Source organism: Electrona antarctica (assembly GCF_951216825.1).
Source record: "Electrona antarctica genome assembly, contig: scaffold_527, whole genome shotgun sequence".
Taxonomy (NCBI): Eukaryota; Metazoa; Chordata; class Actinopteri; order Myctophiformes; family Myctophidae; genus Electrona; species Electrona antarctica.
In genome coordinates, this window is record NW_027638382.1 from 45,443 (window position 1) to 55,000 (window position 9,558).

The 9,558-nt window shown below is 47.9% G+C and overlaps 1 protein-coding gene across 1 annotated transcript in view; it reads left to right on the forward strand.

The window, feature by feature from the left end:
- Positions 1 to 9,558, forward strand: part of LOC306918123 (dedicator of cytokinesis protein 3-like) — a gene marked incomplete at both ends in the record, with an annotated part of 81,511 nt that overhangs the window by 44,694 nt on the left and 27,259 nt on the right. Inside the window, 6 exons of the mRNA XM_079531003.1 lie at positions 716 to 857; positions 3,216 to 3,382; positions 4,419 to 4,505; positions 7,513 to 7,692; positions 8,554 to 8,637; positions 9,376 to 9,534. Coding sequence (XP_079387129.1) covers positions 716 to 857; positions 3,216 to 3,382; positions 4,419 to 4,505; positions 7,513 to 7,692; positions 8,554 to 8,637; positions 9,376 to 9,534 — 819 coding nt within the window. The remainder of the gene's footprint in view (positions 1 to 715; positions 858 to 3,215; positions 3,383 to 4,418; positions 4,506 to 7,512; positions 7,693 to 8,553; positions 8,638 to 9,375; positions 9,535 to 9,558) is intronic.

Consider the following 9,558-nt stretch of genomic DNA (forward strand, 5'->3'; position numbering starts at 1 on the left):
TGTCGACTAAAACTAGGACGAAAAATGTTCATCGACTACCTTTTTCCACTGACGAAAACTAAATGGAAACTAAGTGAAAACTAAGCTATGATGACTAAAACTACTGTAATTCAGTCAGACAACTCACGGAATAGATTTAACCAATATTTATTATAGAATGAGAATACAAGTGTGCATATGATATTTATCTTGGCGTTCGGCTCTTCTGCATTTACTCCCTGCTCGGCACGATCAACCATCATAAACATTAAGAGCAGGGATATAGATATACAATGAACCCCCCATGGGGAACAATAACAGAGCCCACTGGTGGTGCTGGGGTGGTGGTGGGAGCAAACATCACATAACAACCGGGAACCATAGCAGAAGGAAGGCAGGAAGAGCATGCAGACTGGTGAGCTTAAGTAGCCCGCCCAATTGGTCAGCTGACTGCCACATCAGTGAATGACGTGTGGGACTTGCACACACTTATACAACCACATAGAAATTCAGCATGTTAACCCCTTGAGTATAGAATGCGCCTCTTTGAGCACGGCATGAATTCCCTCGAGTGTGACTGACTGAACTAACTCCGCAAGCTACGTGTCATTTATACTGACTGAATTTCGTCAACAAATAAACACTAGACTAAAATGTCAGGAAGGGACTAGTGGACAAGAGATCCAGTATGAGTCATTTTACATGTGCATGTGTGTGTGCGCGTGCGTGTTTCCAGAACAAGGAGTTTGTGTGTCGGGGTTACGACTACGAACGGCTGGAGGACTTCCAGCAAAGGATGCTGGGAGAATTCCCGCAGGCCATCGCCATGCAGCACCCCAACCAACCAGACGACACGATACTGCAGAGTGACGCCCAATGTATCCTATTACACTGTGGATACAATGTATCCTATTACAATGTATCCTATTACACTGTGGATACAATGTATCCTATATGACATCATGGCTTTTAACCGTCTGTGAGAGGGTGTGTGTGTGTGTGTGTGTGTGTGTGTGTGTGTGTGTGTGTGTGTGTGTGTGTGTGTGTGTGTGTGTGTGTGTGTGTGTGTGTGTGTGTGTGTGTGTGTGTGTGTGTGTGTGTGTGTGGGGTAGGGCTTTCACTTCTAGTCAGTTTTACTAATCGACTAGTTGCCTAGTTTTATAACTACCTATTATGTAAAAAAAGATATCACAAATAGCAGATCTGCAAGCTAACGTGTTTTGAAGAAGCTTGTAGATCTGGTATTTCTGTTGATTTTCGTCACGGTTTTTGACATAATGATGATGTTTTCACGCTCACAACGCGTCGCAGCGCGTTGTGAGCGTGAGAGCACTCTTTAAACGACATTGGATTTCTAAACAAATTTGTTCAACGCAAAATACTGTGTTCAAGTTCAGGAGACTTCGGGAAAAAAAAGCAATTCTCCTGAATGCTGCCTTCCTTCCAGCATGGCATGGAGACGAGAGGAGGGCATGTGAATGTATTCCACCATGTAGTAAATGCTCCATTCGTGGTCTGGAGAGGGCAGTTGTTTTACAGACGGGTAAAAGGGCAGTTGTTTTACAGACGGGCAGTTGTTTTACAGACGGGTAAAAGGGCAGTTGTTTTACAGACGGGTAAAAGGGCAGTTGTTTTACAGACGGGTAAAAGGGCAGTTGTTTTACAGACGGGTAAAAGGGCAGTTGTTTTACAGACGGGTAAAAGGGCAGTTGTTTTACAGACGGGTAAAAGGGCAGTTGTTTTACAGACGGGTAAAAGGGCAGTTGTTTTACAGACGGGTAAAAGGGCAGTTGTTTTACAGACGGGTAAAAGGGCAGTTGTTTTACAGACGGGTAAAAGGGCAGTTGTTTTACAGACGGGTAAAAGGGCAGTTGTTTTACAGACGGGTAAAAGGGCAGTTGTTTTACAGACGGGTAAAAGGGCAGTTGTTTTACAGACGGGTAAAAGGGCAGTTGTTTTACAGACGGGTAAAAGGGCAGTTGTTTTACAGACGGGTAAAAGGGCAGTTGTTTTACAGAGGGGTAAAAGGGCAGTTGTTTTACAGACGGGTAAAAGGGCAGTTGTTTTACAGACGGGTAAAAGGGCAGTTGTTTTACAGACGGGTAAAAGGGGCAGGGGCTGAAGCCCCCTTTGATGTCTATGTGTGCACCAGAGCCTTAGCTATAGACAGAGTTACGCAAACTGTGTTCACTTCATGGGGCTTCAGTCCAATGGAGGCTCTCCTACATAGACTTCTATTGGTCACTTCATGGGGCTTCAGTCCAATGGAGGCTCTCCTACATAGACTTCTATTGGTCACTTCATGGGGCTTCAGTCCAATGGAGGCTTTCCTACATAGACTTCTATTGGTCACTTCATGGGGCTTCAGTCCAATGGAGGCTCTTCTACATAGACTTCTATTGGTCACTTCATGGGGCTTCAGTCCAATGGAGGCTCTCCTACATAGACTTCTATTGGTCACTTCATGGGGCTTCAGTCCAATGGAGGCTCTCCTACATAGACTTCTATTGGTCACTTCATGGGGCTTCAGTCCAATGGAGGCTCTTCTACATAGACTTCTATTGAGAATGGGGACAACCAACTGGGACAAGTCCTGGACCAGAAGTAGGCAGAAATGCATACTACTTTGTAGTAATAGTACAACATAAACATTAAAGAGACTTTAGTTGTTACTGTAAATGGTAAATGGTAAATGGTGCATTTATATAGCGCCTTTATCCACGGCGCTTTACATAGATTGTGCATTACATTCACCCATTCACACACACATTCATACACCGATTGCGGCGGAAGCCATGCAAGGTACCAACCAGCACATCGGGAGCAATTTGGGGTTCAGTGTCTTGCCCAAGGACACTTCGACATGTAGACAGGAGGAGCCGGGAATCGAACCGCCGACCCATGGATCATTGGACGACCTGCTCTACCTCCTGAGCCACAGCCGCCCACTGTACAATACTTTAAAACAGTTGTCATGTTGCACACATGCCTAAAATAGCTCTTATCGCACGCACGCACGCACGCAAAAATAAATCTAAAAAAAGAGAGAAAAAACCTTAAAAATAAAATAAAGCTCTGTGTGTGTGTGTGTGTGTGTCAGACTGCCACAACAGCTGCGTTCGCTTCCCGCGTCCACGCGTCTTACTTGTAGATAGATGTCTATGTGTGCACGTCCCTGCACACGACAACGACATCATCACGCGGGTCATTTCCTTGACTCTGTCCCCCCCGTCCAGACCTCCAGATCTACGCCGTGACTCCGGTCAGCGACATCTCTGACGTCCCTCAGCTGGAGCGAGTCCCCGAGAGGATCAAGAGCTTCTACCGGATAAACAACGTCAACCGCTTCCACTACGACCGGCCCTTCCACAAGGGCCCCAAGGACCGCGAGAACGAGTTCAGGGTAGGTAGGCCCTTCCACAAGGGCCCCAAGGACCGCGAGAACGAGTTCAGGGTAGGTAGGCCCTTCCACAAGGGCCCCAAGGACCGCGAGAACGAGTTCAGGGTAGGTAGGCCCTTCCACAAGGGCCCCAAGGACCGCAAGAACGAGTTCAGGGTATGTAGGCCCTTCCACAAGGGCCCCAAGGACCGCGAGAACGAGTTCAGGGTAGGTAGGCCCTTCCACAAGGGCCACAAGGGCCCCAAGGACCGCGAGAACGAGTTCAGGGTAGGTAGGCCCTTCCACAAGGGCCCCAAGGACCGCGAGAACGAGTTCAGGGTAGGTAGGCCCTTCCACAAGGGCCCCAAGGACCGCGAGAACGAGTTCAGGGTAGGTAGGCCCTTCCACAAGGGCCCCAAGGACCGCGAGAACGAGTTCAGGGTAGGTAGGCCCTTCCACAAGGGCCCCAAGGACCGCGAGAATGAGTTCAGGGTAGTAGGCCCTTCCACAAGGGCCCCAAGGACCGCGAGAACGAGTTCAGGGTAGGTAGGCCCTTCCACAAGGGCCCCAAGGACCGCGAGAATGAGTTCAGGGTAGGTAGGCCCTTCCACAAGGGCCCAAAGGACCGCTACAATGAGTTCAGGGTAGGTAGGCCCTTCCACAAGGACCCCAAACACAGCCACAATGAGTTCAGGGTAGGTAGGCCCTTCCACAAGGGCCCCAATGACCGCGAGAACGAGTTCAGGGTAGGTAGGCCCTTCCACAAGGGCCCCAAGGACCGCGAGAACGAGTTCAGGGTAAGTAGGCCCTTCCACAAGGGCCCCAAGGACCGCGAGAATGAGTTCAGGGTAGGTAGGCCCTTCCATAAGGGCCCCAAGGACCGCGAGAATGAGTTCACGTTAGGTAGGCCCTTCCACAAGGGCCCCAAGGACCGCGAGAATGAGTTCAGGGTAGGTCTAGAGCCTGTGGGTTGATAGAGTGTCTTATTTTCCAGAGCCTGTGGGTTGATAGTGTCTTATTTTCCAGAGCCTGTGGGTTGATAGAGTGTCTTATTTCACAGAGCCTGTGGATTGAGAGGACCACGCTGATCCTGTCCCGTCCTCTGCCTGGGATCTCCCGCTGGGCCGAAGTGGAGAGGAGAGAAGTGGTGAGAGAGAGACATGTGTAATTGATCAGGTGTCTTTTAAGGAGCCTCTTAAAACTAGCCTTACTGAATAGCCCTGAACATTACAGATCTGCAAACCGCATTTGTTCTGGGTTTTTCTTTGACCATGTGGCCACTAGTAGCCTGCCTGGTAGCATGACTATGACGATCTCTCACATACTGGATTTGTGAATACAGACAAACTGGTTGTTTACTATGACAAATATTCCTAAAGAAACTCACTAAATTGCATCATGCCAACCTCTCCTCTACTCTGAGCCATGAGAGACAGACTGGCATGCAACCTCTCTGTACTCTGAGACACTGGGTCTGTCCAGACCCTCACAGTCACCCCCACTGGACAGTAGGTCTGTCCAGACCCTCACACTGGGTCTGTCCAGACCCTCACACTGGGTCTGTCCAGACCCTCACACTGGGTCTGTCCAGACCCTCACACTGGGTCTGTCCAGACCCTCACAGTGGGTCTGTCCAGACCCTCACACTGGGTCTGTCCAGACCCTCACACTGGGTCTGTCCAGACCCTCACACTGGGTCTGTCCAGACCCTCACACTGGGTCTGTCCAGACCCTCACACTGGGTCTGTCCAGACCCTTACAGTCACACCCACTGGACAGTAGGTCTGTCCAGACCCTCACACTGGGTCTGTCCAGACCCTCACACTGGGTCTGTCCAGACCCTCACAGTCACACCCACTGGACAGTGCAGTGCAAGCCTTGCAGCTTTATTCTGTCTTCATTTCTGTCTTAATTTCTGACTTCTCGTTTGGAATAGCTAGCCAGACAGCCAGCAATGGGTAGAACGCTCCCCAAAAATGTAGTCTCTGTGACACATCTAGGGGCCGCAATCTGCATTCAAAGATGTTCCTAGAAGCTTTGTCATTTGCCTGTCTACTTCCTGATTGGTTAGTCGTTGCGACCATGTTTTTTTCGACCAATGAGAAAGCTTCTAGGAACATCTTTGAATGCAGATTGCGGCCCCTAGATGTGTCACAGAGACAAAAAAATGTGGGAGCGTTTTACCCATTGCTGGCTCTCTGAAAAAAAAAAGCAGGGTAATTAACACTAGGATGTCTGAAAAAAACCGTGTTGACCGTGTTTTTCGTGCTATTTGATTGGCCATTCTCTCCCCCACTCCTAATGATCTTCACACCTCTCTCTGCACCCGTTGACGGCTTACCATTGTCTTCTAAATGTTACATTCCAACTATAATTCAAGGCAGCAGTTTCAACTCGACAGGACAACTCAAGTTATTTTTTATGTTTTATTTCAGTTTACCAAACTATAATTATAGTGACGGTGTGAGCGCTATATTGAATACCCTTGCGCAGCAAACACTGTCCGACTTTGTATTGAGCCAATAAAATAGGCTACCACACGTTATTGTATAACAGCCAGAGCCAGGCACATTGCGTCAGACGAAATACGACATTAGTTATATATTGTCATTTTTATATAGAGGGGGAAACATCGATGTAATTAATATATATTTAATTGATTGTGCCAAAAAAAGGAAAGAGCTGTGCGTGCGTGCGTGCAAATCAGAAAAGTTTACAGACAAAGGAGTTGGGAGTTTGGGAGCGGCTAGCCTTCTATATAATGCTGCGCACATATTAGCCTATATATATTTTAAAAATACCCAGCATAATTTTTGGGAAGGCTAAGCCTGGCCTAGCCTTACATACCCGCCGCCTATGATCGATGTCATTTATATATATTTGATTTATTGTGCCAGCAGAGAGGTCCGTAGCAGCAGCACGGTTTATATATACACCATAGGATAGATCAAGTCATGTGACGCATCACCGCCACAAATAGTGCTACAGCGTTATCTAAAATGCACTTCCGCATACCTCACCTTCAGTTACTTGGATATTTTCTCCCTCTCCACGAGAGAGGGAGAGAGAAAAAAAGAGAGCCGTGATGCGTGGAAATCAGTTCCAATGGTCGCGTGCAGAAAAGTTTACAGACAAAGAAGGACGGACAGAACTGTTCTTCTGACTGACAAAACATTTAGAAGTTCGGGACGTCTATCGGGTTGGACTGATTTCAAACACTGTCATTTTTATTTGGCATCGCGCATCGGCAAGCATTCTCGCTCCAAGGAAAGGAAATGTCGGTCGGGTCAAACAGACCATGCTATAAACTTTATTATTCCAGGATAATTGATTCATTTTTATTATCGCCACCTTACATAATTATGCTATAAAGATGGCGTGTATAGTCAACATGTATTTATATCTATTGAGCTATGCGTTTGGTGGAAACAATACGCCAGTCAGTCAACACACCATATTTCACCATATTTTTTTTTTCCGTTTCGAGAAATAAAGTCAGACATCGTTATTTCTGCAAACCGCATATAACAAATATAACATCTAAAACAACAAACTTACATTCGTAATGTAAGTTTGCCTACATGTGGAAGTAGTTGGAATGCAAATGACACATTAGCTTGAACAATGCCCGTCTCCAGCGGGGAGGGAGGTGTGAACTTCACTGCTTGCGGGGGAGAAAGGGTGAGGAGTCTATAGAGCGGTCCCACGGACCGAAAAAGAGCAGACATTTTAGTAGAATTATGTCTAAAATCATATTTCCAAAACGTTTCAGATGGAAAAAAAACAGAGATGGTTTGAATCTAACATTTAGAAAAAGTCATGCAAGGGGAACTTTCTCAGGACTTCATGGGCAAAGAAAATCCACTTCACCATTTCAAAATCGGTCAGCCAGACCGATCCGACGCGCTAGTGTTAAAGTGTTGACATATTATTGCTTATAGCAGCTTCTACAGAGACTTTAGCGTGACCAGCGTGAGGTAAGAATGGAACATTATGCCTCCTGGTTTTGTTGGGGAACGGAAGGAGGGGCTTTTCAGAGTAAAACCTGCACTCGCTTAGTGTGAAAGATGCTGGCAGCATCCGATGTGTTAATAAGTATTAATAATAATCAGTATTGATAATAAGTATTAATAAGTATTCATATTGTCCACCAGGTGGAGGTGAGTCCTCTGGAGAATGCCATCTTCGTGGTAGAGAACAAGAGTCAGGAACTCCGTACCCTGATCAGTCAGTACCAGCACCGGCAGCACCACGGAAACATCAACCCACTGAGCATGCTCCTCAACGGGGTCATAGACGCTGCGGTGAACGGAGGCATCGCCAGGTACCAAGAGGTACGACAATACACCCCACACCTCACCCTAACAGGTACCAAGAGGTACGACAATACACCCCACACCTCACCCTGACCCTAACCAAGGTACCAAGAGGTACGACAATACACCCCACACCTCACCCTGACCCTAACCCAGGTACCAAGAGGTACGACAATACATCCCACACCTCACCCTGACCCTAACCCAGGTACCAAGAGGTACGACAATACACCCCACACCTCACCCTGACCCTAACCCAGGTACCAAGAGGTACGACAATACACCCCACACCTCACTCTGACCCTAACCAAGGTACCAAGAGGTACGACAATACATCCCACACCTCACCCTACCAGGTACCAGGAGGTACGTTAATACATCCCACACCTCACCCTGACCCTAACCCAGGTACCAAGAGGTACGACAATACACCCCACACCTCACCCTACCAGGTACCAGGAGGTACGTTAATACACCCCACACCTCACCCTGACCCTAACCCAGGTACCAAGAGGTACGTTAATACACCCCACACCTCACCCTGACCCTAACCCAGGTACCAGGAGGTACGGTTCATACCCCACACCTCACCCCCTAAACAATACACCCCACACCTCACCCCCTAAACAATACACCCCACACCTCACCCTAACGCTACCTCTACCAGGTACCAAGAGGTACGGTTCACAACCCACACCTCACCCTAACCCTAAATAATAGTCAGCCAGCCAGATAAAGGACAACCTCAGCTCTCACCCAGACGATGTATTTAATAGATCATATTGATGTGTTTCAGGCGGTCTTCCATAATGACTACCTCAGATGTATTAAATAAGTAATATTAAATGTTATTTAATAGATCGTATTGATGTGTTCCAGGCGTTCTTCGATAAGGACTACCTCAGCTCTCACCCAGAAGATGCAGACAGAGTCACCCAGCTGAAGGATCTGATGCAGGAGCAGGTCAGAATACTGATCATTCTGTCCTTTACCTTTTGGAGTCAGTTTGGACTCATCCAGAGTCAGTTTGGACTCATCCAGAGTCAGTTTGGATTCATCCAGAGTCAGTTTGGACTCATCCAGAGTCAGTTTGGACTCATCCAGAGTCAGTTTGGATTCATCCAGAGTCAGTTTGGACTCATCCAGAGTCAGTTTGGACTCATCCTCAAGGGCCATATTTTGACTAGGGAACCAGGCGAAAAATTGGGTTTTTTATTTTTTAATTAATTAATTAAACAAAATTCTCAACCAGTGGTCCGGGGACCACCAGTGGTTCTTGAGGGGGTGCCCAGTTTGACATGCATAGCCTACTGACCCCCATTTAATGCCATTTATATCTGGGAAATTCTAACAGGGGCCACAAGGGGGCGCTCCGCGGGCTGCAAATGGCCCGCGGGCCGCCTATTGGGGAACCCTGCTGTAGAACCAGTATAATGCTTTGAAACAACGAGGGGGCGGGGCTTCACTCTGTAGAACCAGTAGAAAGCTTAGAAACAGAGAGGGGGCGGGGCTTCACTCGGTAGAACCAGTAGAAAGCTTAGAAACAGAGGGGGCGGGGGTTCATACTGTAGAACATGGATGAATGTGATTGGTCCACACGTGCACATCCTGGGGGCGGGGCTAACATGGATGAATGTGATTGGTCCACAAGTGCACATCCTGGGGGCGGGGCTAACATGGATGATTCTGATTGGTTCACAGGTGCACATCCTGGGGGTGGGGCTGGCCGTCCATGAGAAGCTGGTGCACCCAGAAATGCGTCCCCTGCACAAGAAGCTGGTGGATCAGTTCCACGTGATGAGGACTGGCCTACACCACGTGAGTTCTGTCACACGCCCTTATACGGTTCTGTCTGAGTCAGTGTGACACGCCCTTATATGGTTC